The sequence below is a fragment of the Mastigoproctus giganteus genome, chromosome 5 (assembly GCF_048544385.1).
Source record: "Mastigoproctus giganteus isolate SK-2022 chromosome 5, ASM4854438v1, whole genome shotgun sequence".
NCBI classification, from domain to species: Eukaryota; Metazoa; Arthropoda; class Arachnida; order Uropygi; family Thelyphonidae; genus Mastigoproctus; species Mastigoproctus giganteus.
The window spans coordinates 217,210,314-217,230,075 of NC_143579.1; the positions used below are offsets into that span (position 1 = coordinate 217,210,314).

Sequence of the window (19,762 nt, forward strand, 5' to 3'; positions counted from 1 at the left end):
AGACATCAAATAAATTATATCACATAAAGTCTGTAATTGGAACGTGACAGTCTAGTCTGCATAGGAATCGTAGTTGTTCTTGCTCAGCTCCACATAGGACACAGTCATCTTAAACACACTTTCCTGCTGAGGACTGAAGACTCTCCTCTGTGCGAGTCATGGGACACCATTTTGACTATAAAATATATTTTAATTGACCATGACAATTTTACTGGTGCACAAAATATGTTTTACCATTTTTACCCATCTGACTGAGCCAAATACACTCAGATTTTATCAAACAATGACCACATGTAAGATGTTTTTAAATTTTTACAAATACGTGTAATGTTGAGCATTTATATTTTGTCCATGTGTACTACCTTTTACTCTATTTTATATTTGTATATATTTTTGACATGATAACCTTTCTAAAAGGTTACGAAGAGGTTAACCTTTTTTCTTTTATACTTTTTATGCTATGATCTTGGCACCGTGTAGCCTCAGTTGCTTTTGCACCAGTAAAACAGACATCAAATCAAATCAAACCAATGAATCACTTTCCTGCTATGCCTTGTGGACAGTAGCTGAAGGGTACAGCAACAGGCAGGTGGGAGGGGCAGTGTTTTGGGATGGAGGATGTTTTCTTGGAAATTTCTTGGAGTCCCTAGCACACTCTAAATGGTAAAGCCTTTCTATCTATTGTGGCTGATCAAGTATACCCCTTTATGGTGACTGTCTTTCCAGATGGTAGTGTATTCCAGCAGAATAATGGGCCATCCCATGTTGCTGGTATTGTTTGAGAGTGGTTCACAGAATACAAAAGTGACTCTGGGATTACAAAGATTGACAGATCTGGCATTTGGATTCTTCACCACGGACTATTGCAGATCTACAGGATGTAGTCCTGGTTACATGGTATAAGGTATAACGTATCTCATGCAACATTCAGAGGCCTTGTTTTTTTTTTTTTTTTGGTAGTTGTTGGCACATCAGCTTCTGTGGCCATAATGCACCTCCCAAGGTTTTTGCAGTACTTTGATCCAAGCCCGAGGCGGGATTCAAACCCGCGACCTTTGGGTTGCCAGGCAGGCACTTTACCCACCCGGCTAGCCCGGTCGGCAGAGGCCTTTTAGAGTCCATGCCTCACCATGTGGTGACAGTACTGGTAGCAAGAGGAGGATGCACCCACTTTATACTATTATGACAATTGTCTTAATAGTATAATACAACTTACTATATAAGACTTATATGTTGACTTGGAGAGCGTAAATAAATCCTAATCTATTCAAATAATAGAATGATAGATATTTAATCAAGGATTTGTTAAAATACAGCTTAATGTTACGTTTCTTTACTAATTAGTAAATTATTAATATATATATATATATGAAATTTGCATATTATGTATTTAACTTAATAAAATAGAATAAAGTTCAGTTCTTCAGATAATTCGTGATTGGATTTAAATTGCATAGATACATTAAAGGGGCTAAAAGGGTCAGAATTACTTTCATGTAAAAGTTTCAATAAATAGCATATCAAATTACTTTGCCATAAATGATCAGTTCAGTACATTTGGGTAAGAAAAAAAAGTTTTTTGTTTCTGTTTTTAAAAACAAGAGTATAAAAAGAGATATAATAGCATAGAATAAGTTATGCACTTTCCATAATTATGCCAATTTGAATGCTTTCTAATTTGGTAACATTAGGAACATACTCACAGAGACCAAAGGGGACATGCAAATTACAATAAAGTTAATAGGTGATAAATAATATTTCAGTTAATTGCACATTACAAAAAAAATCAAGTGCAATACAGCCTATGTAGTTCTTGCACCAGCAATTCCCATACCAACAACAAAAATATGGTGAATAGTGTTTAATGAATCCAATTCTTCTATGTGTTGGTTTGGATATGTAAGAATAGAAAGAATTGTTAAAAAATTAAAACCAAGATCACATATTAAAAATCGATAACACCAGTTGCTTGACTATATAACCAAACTGCATATCTTTCTTATGAGGATTTTTATAAAATATCACTTTGTACTTGTAGGTGTTTGTACACACATACTTGAATTATCCTTTTCAAGAAAGGACTGAAGTTCAATACAGTCATTAAGTTAATTATAAGATTTAAACACTTTAATAACTTGTGCATACAGTTAAAAATTTTGCACTCTGGTCTCTGTGGATGCCAAATCATTTTCATACATATTGAAAAGAGGAGGCCCCAATGATATGATCCCTTAGGAACATTTCTGGGAAAAGATAATTCATATGATGTGGATGCATTATAAATGATCTGATGTGTGTAATCTGTGATATAATCATATATCCAATCCTAGGATGGCTTACAAATACCATAAATGCAAGTTTTAATTTTAAGAGTTAATGATTAACTGTGTTGAATTCCTTAGTAAAGGACTGTATAAATCACATAACCCCAGCTCCAGATTGATTCATAACCACTAATAGGTTAGTGGTTATAAATCTGCTAGAACAAAAAATAAGTTGGTCATGAATATATTTAGGATTAAATTATTTAGATGACAATTGTTTCTAATATTCTTGATGTGCTATTGATTTAGAGAGAGAGAGAGAGAGAGAGAGAGAGAGAGAGAGAGAGAGAGAGAGAGAGAGAGTCTTTAATGCCCTTCACGGCCAAAAAGCCAGGGGTTTACATTTTTACAGCCTCCCGAAACTTCCGGGAAAATCTAACAATTATTTACAAAAAAAGGTAATTTTACAAATGAAAACATATTTTGATACAAAGGAGAGAACTCCTTGTGAGAGTTAAGTTTGATTGAGCTGACTTAACATCGAGATAAGAGCACCAGCTTAATCAGACAGGAACAGATGCAAGGTACACATCAGTCATTGCTGATTAGTCCTACTAGTCATTTTTTTCCGGTAAGTCCGGTCAACAGTGAATTTGTTCAGGAATTTGTGGTTAATTAAGGTATTTTGTACAATCTTATTGAGCATTTAGAATAAATACCTTATTTTACTGATTTATTAAAAGTGCAATGAAGGAATTAATAATTGAGTAAAACAGCATTTCCAGAAATTCTGAGTAATCTAGTGTAATAATTTTTTTTGATATTTTATAGCAAACTCTAAGTCAGAAATGATTATATTTGACATAATGTTGTTTTGCTCAACTAAATTGGTAGAATTATATGTAATGAAACTGTGGAGAGGATGACTAACTCAAAATAGTCAGAACATAATTGGACAATTTTTGTAGGAGTTTACGTTTTAACTTTATTATAGTACATCTGAAGTTAACATTGATCTAGATCTCGATCAGGTCTGATTGGATTTGGATCTGTTATGTCTGATTAACTGAACTTGTCCCAATCACGACAGGACACATTATTTACTTTTGATATATGAGGACTGGTACAAAAGTAATGTCTCCTAAATTTTTTGCTCTCAAATGTGGTGCTGTAGATCATTTTGCATGTCACTCAGTGGTCACTAGAGGTCTCTAATTTCACCATATTGAGTCTTGCCGGGATCAGTCTTGTGAATGCAGCACATGAATAGTTCAAAATGGTGGATGTTACAGATATATGTATTAAGCAAAACGTAATGATTGAATTTCTTACCAAGGAAGAAGTGATCCTATTAAAATCCATATGTGTCTCAAAAATGTTTATGGTGACAATATACTGTAGATGTGAGTAGTACAGTTAGACACTTTAAGAGTGGGGAAAGTAACATTGTTGACAAGTCCTGAAGTGGTCAGCCAGTAACATTAGTGACAACAGACAACAAGAGCCGGATCGACACACTGATCAAAGAGGACTGCTGCATCACAACACACGAATTGTGCTGTGCAGTAGATATAGGGAAAAACCGGCTGTGATAACCATCATAATGGAAATAGGCTACAACAAGGTTTGCACCCGGTGGATCCTGAAAGTACTGACATGTGAGAACAAAGCCCAGAAAGTCTTCCGTACGGAACTTCTCCAGTGTTATGAGAGTGAAGGAGACGTTTTTATTTCACGCGTAGTTACAGGTGATGAAAACTGGGGCCACCATTATGACATTTACAGACAGCCTTCTGTTGGTAAAGTCATGGCAACAGTGTTTTACGACAAAGATGGTGCCTTGCTTGTGGACTTCTTGGAGCATGGCACTACAATCAACTCAGATTGATATGTGGAAACATTGAAAAAGTTGAAAGTGCGCATCCGTAGAGTTTGACCGGACAAAAACCTTAATGAGGTTCTCCACGACAATGCACAAACCCACCAGTCTGCGCATGATGGAGCCCATTGCAAAACTGGAGTGCACTGATCTTCCTCACCCCTCTCATAGCCTGGATCTTGCACCTTCTGACTATCACCTCTTCGGCCTGCTTGAAGGATGCTCTCTGTGGAACCCATTTTGCGGATGATGACCAGCTCAAGCACAGTGTTTGCAGAGCCCTCTGGAGCAAGAGTAAGGACTTTTACAGGATTGAAATACAGCATCTGACTCAGAAATGGTGGAAGCACATAGAAAACGATGGTGATTTTGTGTGTTTATTAATGATTGAGGATTAATTTATGTAAAAGGCATAGTTGTAGGAATTAAATTTTCTGAGGGAAAATATAGGAGGCATTACTTTCTTACCTTGTAACTTTGTATTAGTAAATAAGTATAATTTTTTTTTGTAAACTAATCATTTATTTAATTTGTTTACATAATGTAGAAAAACATTATTTTTCATTTTATGAGTAATTAGGCACTTTAGGATATATATAAGTGCCTAAATGAAAGTATGTTTTCATATTAAATAAATTCAGTTCTGATTTCATAGCATTCCCTCCCCAGTTTCCCATATAAAAATATTACTATAAATTTGGAACAGAAACTCTTATCCATTTCAAAATTTCAGTGCTTAGAATATTTAAGGAATCTTTGTAACAAATTTTCATGTCGATGGGTTGACTTATTTTATTATAAATCATGAATTATTACTGTTTGCTAATGCACCCGAGATGTAACACAAGCCTTCATTAACTAATTTATTTTTATTTTAGTTTGCACTTCAGTTCATTATGGAATAATACTGTATATTTATTTATGGTTTTTTAATAGGATAGAAACACTATAATTTGTTGCATATTTGTATAGCAGTTATAATTGAATTGTCTGTAGATCGATCATGCAGTATCCTAATTAACCATTTTCAATTTTTATTTTAATTGAGTCCAGTCTGCCATATGAAAATTCCTAGCATCGAATTTACCAGCATTACTAATGCTCTTATCTGCAATTGTCTGAAATATCACAGCTTTATCAGATCAGAAGAATACCATCCTTTATATTCATATCTTTGTTAAAAAAAAATAAAGTCCAAAATATTTTCTTTCCTTGGACTTTTTGCTTGTTGAATTAGACTGTAACTGTTTGTATTTAGCAAATATTTAGTAATATTGTCTTGAAATATAACTAGCTTAGAAATTTTAATTAAGTTAAAGTCACAATTACAGTTAACTGTGTTGTAGGAAGAAGTGTAAGTTTAATTGTTTTAAGAGTTGAGGCAGGTTTTGAAGTAAATTCTTATTTACAGAAATTGGAGGAGGTGATAGATATATCAGAACCAATAAGATTTTGATCCTTTTATGTTTCAATTTGACAATAAAGACCATTAGTATTATGGAAAATGCCATAGTCGGTTATTCTTGAACATTTGCACTTACTGCACCACCTCTGTTTCTCTTTCCTTAAAATATTGGATGCTAACTTGAAAGTTGAACAGCAATATAGATAATATTATTTCCAATTGGGAAATCAACTTTATAGATTGTTTCAATTTTGAAAAAGTTGAAAGAGAATGTTTTTGTAAATTAACATTTTCCTTTATATAAGGATATAAAGGATCATTTTTTATTATTGAAAAATTATGAAGGTATATGTTCAGTGTTTGTGGGTGAATTGTTGTTGGTAATGGAATACTTCATGCTATCTCTTAAGGTTGATTATAGCAATATTGGATTCAAGAATAAAGACTATAGTGCATTAATACATAAGAAGCATCCAGCAGTTCATGATGAATTGATTTTGTGTCATAACAGTGCGTAAGTTCACCAGTGCCCATTCAGTCAGTCCTTTTTTGAAAACATATCTTTTTTGAAGACTTTCTGTAGCATTTCTGCCCTAATTCAGTCACTCTACAAATCAAATTGTGTATTATATAATTCTTCCTGTCAAGTTGGATGTCTTTCTTCCATCTTCCAGGAAATTTGACTCGTATTGAGATGATTACCACTTTGGCTGGAAAAGTGAAGGACATAATGGTTCTATAGAAAGTATTTGAAAAATGGGAGGACAGATTGCAGAAAATAAAAAAAAAACATCATCATACTGAAAGTATTACAGTCCGAAGGAAACTCGTGCAACCCTAATAGACAAAAAAATGTGAGAGAGGACAGGAAAGTGCCTGTACTTTTTATTAAATTTTTACATACTGCATGTCAATCAACTTACATTGAAAAAGTTAATTTTTTATTCTATTGTAAGAGAATTGTCACTAATTGCCATGTCTGATAAATGACCAGAAATGGGCTGTCATAGCAGCATCTTGTCATTCAAACAAGTAATAAGAGGTTGATTATAGTACAGAACCCAGACTTCTTCCAAGTCTGATTTAGTCTTGTCACTCATTTAGAGAAGTCTGATTTCAAATCCTGTCAGAGACTGGAGTAATTCTTAGAGACTTCTTTAATCAGAGCTGCAATTTGCAATTGTCAGTTCATAAAATCAGTTTCTTATTGAGGGGTGAGGGGTGCACTGAGGCCATTACATTTACTAGGCCAGCATTTCCCAAACTGTGTTCCACGGAACACTAGTGTTCCATGAGATATGAACAAGCGTTCCATGAAAAATCATAATTAATAATTTTAAAAAAATAAAATAAATTTTGCAAATTTGTAGCATACGCTACTTTTGTATCATTATAATTTTTTAATTTTTTTTTTCCCAGTTATTAATACGCTGGCATAGACTAATAATCAAATAGACCACGGAACACTTTTTTTTGGCAGGTTTTGCATAGAGAAGTGTGTGTATAGATAATGAAATCTACGAAAAAGTAGCAATGTAGTGAACCTAATATGCCATTCGTGTGCGATTTAGCTTGGAGTACATGGGTTGAAGGGGAGGGGGAAGCGAACCGATATCATAACTAAACTCACTTCCTTGTACACGTGTATAAATTTTTTTTTGATAATTATCAGTATTTAGAAATATTATTATTAAAATACGTGACCATGGATTTGTGCTTGTTAAAAAAAGAACTTAAAACGAAAAGCAAAGTACTTCTAGTAGTGCAACCGTGGTTGATGAAAATGAACACAATATTATCACACTTCAAAGTGAGGGTGAACAATCGTAGCCTTTTGTTCCCCAAAAATCCGAAGTGAAAACAGGAACCAACTAATAAAAGACCAAAAAGAAAGTATAATGATAGTTATTTGATTTTCGGCTTTACATGTGTTGGAAATAAAGATGCTCCTGATGCAAAGTGTGTTGTATATAATAAAATATTAGCAAACAGTTCTTTGGCTCCCTCTAAACTTGTGTTTCGTAAGTGTTCTGTGAATATGTTTTGAGATGAATATGTTGTGAGATGAAAAGTGTTCTGTGACTAAAAAAGTTTGGGGAAACGCTGTACGAGGCAGTCCAACTCTGCTGGTCAAAAAAAAAAAAATTCAAAAGGATGAGAAAATCCTTGTGCTTTTCTTATCATCTATCTTTGAATATAATTTATAATAATAATATGACTATTTTCAGAATTCATACTAGTAGGAAAAAAAAAATTTATTTTTGCCTTTTGATTTATTTTGTGGTTTGCAGAAGCCTTATTCACCGAGAAAGGAGAAAGTTCCTACGCACAGCACTAAAAGAACTGGGCTTGATATTAACCGACCAACCAGGACTTTTAGGACCAAAAGTAAGCTATTTTGGATTTTTAACTTATTCTATATATTCATACAATAAGCTGGGCACCTCCGTAGCCAGGTGGGCAGGAGCAGCAGTGCATAGCACACGCTTCTTGATTAGACCGGGGTTCAAGCCCGTGCCCACCAAATACGGAGGATGGGGAAAGGTCAGGGAATGACCACCACATATCCCCCCCCCCGGAGCAATATGGCCTTAGTTACTAATGCTGCTAAAAACCAAATAACAAACAATAAGCTGTAAGTTTTCTTTCTTTTGTTTACTGTCTTTAAAAATCATTATTGATGACTTTAATCTCATATAAATACTTTGTTTTTAGGCATTATTTGTTTTTATGGGGCTTTCCTTTGCTCGTGATGAGGTCCATTGGTTACTACATCACTGTGATAATCCTCCACCTCGTCAGGGAAAGACACGCACCCAGGGTGAAGACCTTGTGGATAGGCAGTTGCCTGAATTACTTTTTCACATAGAGGAGCTAAGAGGTTGATTATAATTCTAAATACTTATTAGAAGTTGAAATGGTGATTCAAATTTGATATTATTAAAAATCTGTTTTCTGAATGCTCATTATTTCTATCACTTTTTTTTTAGCCCATCCAACCATACAATTGGATGGGCTAAAAAACCATTTTATGTGTTTTGACTTGAATGAGTTTTGATTCAGATATGTTTTTATCATTAATTGCAATGAGATCATTTAAAAATCTATGTCAATTATTCTACTGTTAGTCCGATCAATATATACTTTACCAAAAATAGTGTTCTTTTATTTTAGTTTCTGTTATGCAAAGTGCTTTGTTAAAGTAAAAAATGAAATATTTTACTACACTTTGGCATGCTGTCTGGAATGAGATGTATTTGTAAAAACCATTACCTAATAAGGACACTGCACATGAAATGTTATCTACTCCCTAAATGATGCCCTTTAAATAGTATGTAGCTAAAACTGTATGTGCATGTGTGCATAAGGGAAAAATTGTGATGTTTTGTGTTCTTTATAAAGAATAAATCTTAGCCTTATGTTGTTGGAGGTCATGATAATTTCTTGCCATTTTACTAACTAATGAAATATATAGTCATAAGTTTTGTGAAACTAATTTATGAAGAAGGGCTAAAATCTCACATACTGGTCATCTGCCTATATTTTACTTTCTACCATACCATATTTTCACTCATTTGACTAGGTAGTACGCTTTCAACTATGATATGCAGTAGAATGCCCCAAATCCAGAAACCTTAGGGTCATACTAGTTCTGGTCTATAGACTTTTCTGGTTTATTGGAGTCCACATATTTTGCATTTGTGTGCTAATCAAACACAAAATAAAATGAAACACTTTAATTAAATTACTTAATTTCAATTTTGATGAACTAACAAATGCATATGTAACATAAAAACCAAAAAAACACTGAGCATGGAATGTTATCTGGTCCCTAAATGGTTCCCTTTAAACAGTACCGTAGCCAAAACATTTCTTTTTGATATGCAAGGTAAAAATTGTGATGTTTAACATTTACTTATATGCTAAATAGTATTTAATAATCAAGTATGAAGGAAAATGATATCTACATAATAAAGGAAAAAAAAAAAAATTACGAATGTCGTTTTAAAGGTATCTGACTAAAAAATTCTACAAGTGGCACCAAAATCAGTTTGTTTAAAACTGATATTTCATATTGGGCTATTTTTCTGTAGATCTCTTAGCCACTATTTGATAACAGACTTAGCGTGACAAATTTTGGACACCTGATCTGTGAGTATTAAGTCATATAGTAATTACTGTATTTATTGGAAAAGGCCACTGCAGAAATAGAGAAAGGCAATTGCACTAAACAGGCATGGATTAGTGCAGTTGTCTTTCAATATTAAGGCTTATTATTTAAATATTGCTGGCCAAAGTGGGTCCACACAAAGGACAGGTTATCTAGTGGATAAACCACTAGATAACCTAGTGTTATCTAGTGGTTTATCCACTAGATTACACTAGATAACATTATGCAAATCGAAGCAACTGCTGGTGAACTACAGCATGTGCACAGGTCAGGACACTGTATCAAAACACCTGATACTGAGCTCCGTTAATCAGTGTTACTCTTGTTCTTCAGATGGGAAAGGCAGCGGGTTTGACAAAGGCCAAATTGTAATAGCCAGACGACTGGGTTAGAGCATATCCGAAATGGCACGGCTGGTGGGGTGCTCATAGTCAGCCGTGGTTAGTACCTACCGAAAGTGATCTGAGGAAGGAAAACCCACGAACCGCTGGCAAAGTGTAGGATGACCATGGCTTATCGATGCCCGAGGTGAGGGAAGGCTCTCCCGGATGGCACATGGCAACAGAAGGGCGACTGTGGCACAACTAGCCAATAATTGGAATGCTGGTGATGGGAGTAATGTGTCACAACACACAGTACATTGAACCCTGTTGAAAATGGGGCTGCATAGCTGCAGGCTGCTCCGAGTGCCCATGACAATGGCTCACCGGTGACAGCACCTACAATGGGCATGCGAGCATCGAAACTGGACCTTGAGTGATTGGAAGAAGGTCATTTGGTCTGACGAATCACATTTCCTGTTGCACCATGTGGACAGCCAGGTACATGTGCATCGTTTACCTGAGGAAGTGATGGCGCCTGGATGCACCGTGGGACAAAAACAAGCCAGTGGCAGCTGTGTCATGCTTTGGACGATGTTCTGCTGGGATACCCCTGGGTCCAGTCATCCATATGACAGGTACTCTGACGTCTACCACCTACCTAAACATCATTGCTGACCAGGTACACCCTTTTCAATGCAACGATCTTCCCCTCTGGTGGTGCAGTCTTTCAGCAGGATAATGTGCCATGCCACACTGCCTGGATTGTTTGAGACTGGTTCGCGGAACATGAGGAAGACTTCCAGGTATTGTCCTGGCCTCCAAATTCTGCATTCCCACCGAGCATCTGTGGTTTGTGTTGGAACAGCAACTCTGATTTGCGGCGTCTCGACCATGGACCTTTCAAGAGTTAAAGGATCTGCTGGTTACATGTTGGCACCAGATAACACAAGACACATTTAGAAATCTTGTAGCATCCATGCGTTGCCGGGTACAAGCTGTTTTGGCTGCACGTGGAGGACCAACATCATATTAGGTAGGTGGTCATAATGTTTTAGCTCATCGGTGTAAATGCCACAGAAATTAGCAGTCTTCAGAATTACTCAAAGTTGCAGAAGTTGGAAGGTTAAGCTTAAATACTGAAGTTATCAAATAGTACAATAGCATCATATTGAGTATTTACTTTTTGCTTTTGTTAATCACAAGAAATAAAAAAATTCAATTAATTTAAGAAAAAGTCTGACATGCCTTAAATTTAATACGATTGTATGTTACAATAACATATAGTATGAATTGTATTTTTAGCAGTTTTCATTTGGGTAAATAAAAGCATTGTTTCTGGTAATTTTCTTCTTTAATGTTGTATATTATTTTTGTTACATAGAGAATTTTATTTATCTTATTAATGTAATATTATTCTTTTGAAGCTTTGGTTCGAAAGTATAATCAAGTTATCCAAAGGTACTATGTTCAGTACCTTGCTGGCTATGATGCAGTTGCATTAAACCATATGATTCAGGTAAATATGAAAAGAAGAAAATCATTTGTTTATAGTCTAGATTTATTTATTTTATATATATATATATATATATATATATCCATTCAAACAAATTTTCAACCATTAGATTGTGATCTAAAATTACCATAGACAGTTAATATCACTTATGGAAACTAATTATTGTATTTTGAATTACGTCGTAGTCAGTATTAGATAATACTAGCTATAAAAGATTTTATGTAATAGTTAAATTTTTATAGTGAAATTTTATTGGTAGTAGCAAAATGATGCAAGGAAGCAAATTCATACAGCATCAGCCATAGGATGAAGTGGGGGAAACAACCACTTTGCCCATTTCTTTCAATAATTTTCCCAGTCCCTGATATACATGGTGTTTCAAAAATGATGGTCAATAATTTAAAGGTGAAAAGTACAAACTAAAATAAGCAAAAAAGTCCCAGTGAATGTCGTGCCGCAAATGAACCGTTTTTGAGATAATGCACATTTTCTGTTAAGATCTGCCACTTACTATGGGAGCACTAGTTTAGGCTGTGAATCTTTTGCTAAAGATGGTTTTATTAAACATAAGATAATACATTTTTAATTTTTGGTTTCAACACCACAGATATTACATGTTACAGGATATTCTTTTTACACCCTTTCTTCAACATCAGGTGTTATGCTTCTGGGCCTATCTGCTTGTACTCCATGTACGAAGCACCCATGTTCTCTAAGGCGTTGATGTACCCTGATGAATGTGCACCTGTTGGGCTGTCTTCGGCAGGGAAATGCTTCTTGGTACAAACGTGCAGCCTCAAGTGCATTGCTGTTGGCTTTACCATACATGAAGTGCATGTCTGCATACTCTTCATTGCTGGAACTTCTTTCCATGTTGACTATCCTTTGACAAGAACTAGTATGCCTGTTACATCTCAGAACATTGAGAAAGGAGAAAATGAGCATAACCTAACCTAAACAAACAAGTCACTGGTGGGTCCCAACTCTGTACAGAGTTGGGATCCACCAGTCATTGTCACCTTGTCATTGGTGGATCCCAACTAGATATGTGCAATATCTCAAATGATTCACTTAAGGACCCATGTTTACTAGGCTTTTTTTGTATATTGTAGTCTGTACAGTTCATCTTTAAATTATTGACCATCACTTTTGAAACACCCTGTATATTCAAACTACCCATGTCCTCAACATCAGATGGAATTGTTCCAGCAGTCAATTACCCTCTGCCGAAAGCAAATTTTCGCACATTTATCCATCCTTTTTAAATTTAAATTTGTCTACACATTTCAGTTAGATCTTATTGAAGATGCCTGTTTCCAATACTTCTGCAATTTACAAAGCTCAGTCTTTCTTGATAAAAATACCCTCTCGTTCCTGTGACCATTTGCTCTTCTCTATATCTGTTCCAAGAGATCTACATTCTTCCTAAAATGATGCTTCCAAGTGTCTTTGTGCAGTACTCAAGATATAGCCTAATCATTACCTTATATAACTGGATAATCACCTCTTTGTTCCTACTGGAAGAACCCTATGAGGTGTCCTAGTCACCTGTTTGCACCGTCAGACTGTACATGCATCCCTAGATCTTTTTTATTCTACACACCTTGAGTTTGGTATTACAAAAAATGGTATTATTCTGAAATAATTGCTGCTCAAATGTAGTACCTTGCATTTATCAAGCGTAAACCTCGATCGCCATTTTTTTAGCCCATCTGCCTAATTTATCCAGGTCCTGTTGTAGTAGCATACCCTGAATACTGTCATTAACCACCCTCTTCACCTTTGTATCATCAACAAACTTAGACATTAAACTTGACATACTTATGTTGGTATCATTAATAAATATTGAAAACAGTAAGAGGTTCAAAACCATAGTCTGAAGGACTCCACTCAGAACATTAGTCTGTAAGTTCAGTGGCCATTAATAACTACTCTGTCTTCTGCTACTCAATTATCCTTTTATCCATAGCAGTGAGTTGACCTCAGTACTATGCTGCTTTAATTTCTACAACAGTCATTCATGTGGAACAATATCAAAAGCTTTAATTAAATCTTAATACAGTAATTCCTTACCAACTGTGGGAGGTAGCACCCTGAAAACTACCGAGTTTGGTGAAACTGCAGTTTTCAAGACTTAAGGTTTCATAGTTAGGGGAATTAGGGGAGTTAGGGGAAACACAATGAACATGTCAATAAAATATATGAAAGGGAGAACAAAGAGATAGAAGAACAAAAAATAAGAACAAAGAGATAGAACAAGATATACATGAAGCATTCAGTAAGTTATCTGTCTTGACTATAAATATACTTGATATCTGAAAAAACTGTAGTGTGATTGTACATGTATATATCTTATGTCCTATACCTCATAAATGTATATATTTTATTTTCACAGTTCCAGCTCAGTACGGTGAATGTGAAAGAACAGAAGAGAGGAAAATGTGGGTGTCAAATTGGATCACTGGGCCATTATCAGATTTTTGATAGTAGAAGGGAATGGGCTGAAAGTTATTTGTGAACATACAAAAACTGTATGGCAGTGCTTGCCCTTTTTGAATACCAGATAAAATTTTGATCTAAATAGTTTAAATGAGTTCAAGAATCCGTAAAGGATGATTAATGGAAGAGACAGCTCCATACACGTGCCAAAAAAATTGAAGACCTGGTTATGCAGAATAGTATTAAAGTGTGCATGACTGTCAGAGAATGTAATATTCCTTTTAGAGGTCAATAATGAAGATCCACCAATTACACTTGGCTGTGTGAAAAGTAGTTAGTTTTAGCTGGTGCCAAGGATGGTAACGCCTCTTCAGGAATGCAGGTTTCAAATTTGTGAGAAAATTTGCACATATGAGGTGTGACAATAAAGTTCCCAGACCAGTGTTGTTGCAGACATGTTCAGTGAGTTGAAATAAATGGAAGTGGTATGTTGTGGTTCAAACTTCCTCAACTGATGGTAGGAATTAATAGCATTAATGTTCTGTGCCACGATTTTGCAACAGAGCAACAAATGAATATCAAATTTTGCTTGCTTTAAACTGGGAAAGCCAGCAAATGTTAAAAATTGTTTATGGCAATGAGACTTTAAATCATACCAGCATGTTTGAATTGTATAAGCAGTTCAAAAACAGATGTGAGGATGTTCACAATAGCCCAAGAAGTAGACATCCATCAACCTCTCAAAATGAGGACAGAGTTGCAAAAGATGGAGTAACTGTGGCACAAAATCGTCATATGATCCTCAGAATGATGCTGATGTGTTAGATACAAATGAAGAGAGAGAGAGAGAGAGAGAGAGAAGATGTTGTAAAATTCTACACAAAGATTTAGGAAAGAGGGAGGTCTTTGCAAAATTTGTGCCTCACAGACTGCAACGAAGAGTGTCATCATGCAAAGACTTCATCTAGACTTGTCAAGACAATCCTAATTTCCTTGACTGTATTTTCACTGGAAATGAGTGTTGGGTGTTTTAGTATGGTCCAGAAGCAAAACATCAGAGCATGCAATGGAGTTCAAAACCATCCCCAAAGCCCAAAAAGTTTTCTATATAGAAATGCAGGATCAAAATGATGCTAATCATATGTTTTTCCAAACATGGTGTGATTTAAAAGATTATTCAAAGATTATCAAAGCACATTCTCCTGGTTAGGGTGCAATTTCAATAAGAAAGCAGGCAGCTGGTTCTTGTTACATGACAAAGCTACTGCCTATTCCACTTGTGTGAAGACATTTCTGACAAAACACGGCATTGTACAGATCAACCCTCCACCCTACTCACCCGATCTAACTCTCGTAGACTACTTCCTGTTTCCCAAGGTGAAAACTACCCTGAAAGAAAAGATTTGAAGAATAAATAAAAAACATAACCACCAAACTGAACGTATTCTCTTTGGATGCCTTCTGATTCTTTTAAAAAACTTTTAGAATGGTATATTAAGAGCATTCAATCAGACAGTTGATTGAAGTTTACTTATGCGTGGGTAATACACACACACATCATTTCTACTACCAAGGTAGTTTTAATGCATAGTTTTAATTATATCTCATATTGTGAATATCTTCACAATGAGTTGACATGGTATTGCACTACCTCAAATAAGTAACTCTGGCGAAGACTAATGTTACTTATTCTAGGCAGATGCCATCACCCGGACAGCACCATTTTGAAGTTTATTGGCTTCTCATCGGTGGGTGGGCAGGTACTCTGTTGTTGCAATAGTAACAACAGGAATGGTGTGCCTAATTTAATCTAAAAGATATTTCTTGGTTAAATGTCTAAGAGTATGGAGTTTACTTATGCATGGGTAATGCACACACATCATTTCTACTACCAAGGTAGTTTTAATGCATCGTTTTAATTATATCTCATATTGTGAACACCATCAGGTATCTCTCATGTTGTGGAGTTATACTTCATAACTGGGTTGGCACTATTGCAACAACAGGGTACCTGCCCACCCACCAATGAGAAGCCAGTAAGCTTCGAAACGGTGCCGTCTGGGTGGTGATATCTGCCGAGAATAAGTAACATTAGCCTTCTCCATAGGTGAAGAGTTATATAGTTAGCTCCATTAATTATTACCTTTGTTTGGCCACTAAAAAGATGCACTAAGAGGGCTTCATTTTTCATTAGATATAGAGGTCAAAAGAGTAGTACACGGATAGCTTCAACGCCAAACAAAACTTCTCTTGAGGAATCCAGACATTAGAGCAGTGTTGGTAGGAAGTATGTCAAACATAGACCTCTGTAGCAGAGTGTTCAGGAGTGGAAGTGCATTAACACACACTCCTTGAGTAGATGGGGTTCCAGCCTTTTTTTTTTTTTAATTTTTTTTATGTCAAACATGATAGGAACTGCTTTAACATGCATATTTACTGTGTTGTTTACAACATACAACTTTTAACTTTCACTGTTTTCATTTGAAAACTGCTACAAAGCAGTTTGAAACTGGCTACAAAAGGCATTCAGCTCTTTGTAGCTGGTTTCATTTTATTTTTCATGGTAGTAATTATAATCATAGCCAGAGGAAAGTTTTAATTAGAATTAGTATTAGCGTATTTTTCATTATAAATTTATTTATATGGCTCTTTGCCTACTTTATTTCATATTTTCACTTAAAATTTATCAGATCTCACAATTAATTTTAAAATGCCCATACCGTAATATTAGCTTTTACAATTTTTTTCCCCCTCTCATTATATTGGATAAAGCAATTTTCATTTTTTCACCCCAATTTATAGAGTGTTTCCGTTATGCCAGAAGAAGATTCTGTAATTTTGTCATCAGTTTGCAATGCAATTTCAGCTTTATCAGTAAAACAAGGTGATTTTTATGTTATTTCTTGTTTGATACCTATAGATATTAAAATATTTTTAAATATGTGAAGCATTGGTTATGAATTTGCTTTGGCAAGTTTTTAACAACCCTAATACAGGAGGGCCTCGATTAATGCGATTAATTCGTCCCGCAAGCGCAGCGCGCAAAACGGAAACGCGTTAATCGAATATAATAGGAAAAATTAACCAATAGGAAAAATTATAATTGGTCCTTGACCTTCTGGAATGTCCATAAAGAATTTTAAAAATACCTTTTAAATAACCTTTTAACTGTATACAATGTAAAAGATAATGGAAATAATTATGGAATTAAATGTTTATTGCATAAAACAGCGGTTCCCAAACTGCGCGCCGTGGAATATTTTAAATTTTTGAGGGAAACACAGCGATACTCGACATCTGTCGGACACCGCGCGAACTACTAGCTCGAGGTAGTTCACAGTTTCAACATTTCTTATTAAGTTGTTTGGACCTAACAACTAAGCGGAACTGTTAGGTATTTCTTTTGGTCTGAGTGCGCCTTGAAAAAATTACTGAGACACTAAGAGCGCCATGAACCGAGAAAGTTTGAGAACCTCTGACATAAAATACACAATGAAGAAATGACTGTTGTGGAAATATTTGAACAGTGTTGACTTTCTCTTTTCATCAATCAATTTCCGATAGCCGACAACAATCTTCTCTGGGCCCTGGCGAAATAAATATCACAGAGAACCTCAAACCTTTTGTTTGAGGTTCTTGCGATATGAAAGATTTCATCTAATTCTTTTTTACCATTATTTCCTTCGCAGTAACATTTTCATCTGGCTCATTTAAAAATTTGAATTTTTATGCAAGTGTGCATTGACTTTATTAGCAGGAGACAAACAAGTAACACGTCTTCTTCCGATGAAACACACCGAGGCGGGCAGCAGGCAAACGTTTGTTTATTGACCATACTACTCACGGTAAGCTTAATGCGCGATTCAAATCTTTTTCAACTATCGCATAAAAAAAAAAAAGATCACGTTAACTGGAAATTTGCATCGTGTAAAGTGAAAAGTGGTATAATTTTTCAAATAGCGTTAACTGAAATTCGCGTTAATCGAACTCGCGTTATGCGAGGCCTTCCTGTATTTGTTTTGTGATGCTGCTTATTTGCGATTACTCCTTGTATTGGACTTTTCTCAATAAATGAATATTGATTGATAAGAGTTATTTGTATATAACAATGGCTAAATTTTATGAATGAAACTTCTGTTGAACAGCAACAAGTCTGTTTAATTAATATAGATATAAACTTTGTAATTAAACATTAATTTAATGCATTCTATAAATGTCATAATAGGTACTAAATCAATATAAATATACTGTAGACCAGTGCTCCTCAAACTATCTGTTGTGAAGGACCAGTTTCTTTTATTTCCAATCCGTCACGGACCAGTACTTTTGTAAAATACAAATCTTGTGGACTGGTAATGGACAAATCGTCGGGGGCAGTAACATCCACGACCAATTTCCAATTCATCGCAGACTGGCACTGGTCCGTAGACCATACTTTGAGTAGCACTGCTGTAAATCCAATAGAAAATTCTCTTTTCAGTGAAAATACATGAGTTTAATTTTTAACCATGTTTTTCCTGGTTAAAAATTGTGACATAGAATATAATATTTTTGTGAGGGAGTGCTTATGATGATTAGCAGCCAGCAACGTGGAGTAGCAGAACTGATACGAAGAAAAACAACAGTGCAAGATAAAAATGAATGAAAACTGTATTTAGTGACAAAAACCTAGTATGCTACATTGCCAAGATCTTCCTTTTCATCTGTGGTGAGTGACTTTTAAATACTTAGTGGAATAGTCTTTAAGTGTTTATAAATCACTGCAACCAAAAATGTTATAGTAATCAGTATTAGTAATGGAAGTTTATAACTCACCACTAATGAAAAGGAAGAAAATCCTTGGAAATGTTGGAACAGTCTACCATTACGTTCAGCAATTATGTTTCTGTGTGCATTTGCCTGTTCCTGTTTTTTATTGTTTGTAACATCACTCAACACCAGTTAGAGAGAGAGAGAGAGAGAGAGAGAGAGAGAGAGATGTTTCCTTGGGAATGTTATCTGGCTTAGAATTTATTCAACAACCTGCCAATTCTTAGTTGCTAGATAGAATTATCATGTTTTCATTCTGCAGTGGTATTTCTCTCCCTATTGCAGATATCATTGTTAAGCTGGTAAATATCATCTAAGGGACCCTTTACTCATTTGTGGTGGCCCAGCCTTGCAAAATCTTCAAAATCTTTTGAAGCAAAATCTTCAAAATTAGGCTCATTGCTCTGATCCAGTCTATAAATGCATTAAATACTTTCTGAATCACAGTGTCATAGCCCAGACTTAAGTACTAATGGATCTCTAAGACCATAGGTTTAGACTCACTTCTCTGATCCAATTTTTGCATTCTCTGATCCAGTCTATAAATGCATTAAATACTTTCTGAATTACAGCATCATAGTCCAAACTAGGTACTAATGGATCTCTAAGACCATAGGTTTAAGCTGTCCTCAAGAGTCAGCCCTTGTGCCACTGTGCTGGAACCTAGTTTTTGAAGACTGGGTTTCATCAAAAAAGAATCCTCACTCTCTGATCTAATAAGGTCAAATGGTTCCAATTAGCACCTGAAGGGGGCTGGAGCAAATTGAGACAGTTCCACATGCTCTAGAGATGCAGAGGAACATAAATCTTTGTGCCTGGTAGTGGTGATTTTTTTTAAGGGTTGCCTCGCAAGCTCATCCTGGCTACCTCATAAGTCTTATGGTACCAGGCTCCAGTATCACAGGCCATGATGGGAAGAAAGATGTAATTATATATCAAGATCAGAACTTTACCTTTCA

At 35.3% G+C, this 19,762-nt stretch overlaps 1 protein-coding gene across 5 annotated transcripts in view; it reads left to right on the forward strand.

Moving 5' to 3' along the window:
- Hem (Nck associated protein 1 Hem) overlaps positions 1-19,762 on the forward strand; it is a 244,909-nt gene that overhangs the window by 73,091 nt on the left and 152,056 nt on the right. For all 5 annotated transcript variants that reach the window (XM_090373716.1, XM_090373719.1, XM_090373718.1 and 2 more), the window contains exons 11-14: positions 7,840-7,936; positions 8,264-8,429; positions 11,467-11,558; positions 16,797-16,878. In XM_090373716.1, the coding sequence (XP_090229842.1) occupies positions 7,840-7,936; positions 8,264-8,429; positions 11,467-11,558; positions 16,797-16,878 (437 nt within the window). The remainder of the gene's footprint in view (positions 1-7,839; positions 7,937-8,263; positions 8,430-11,466; positions 11,559-16,796; positions 16,879-19,762) is intronic.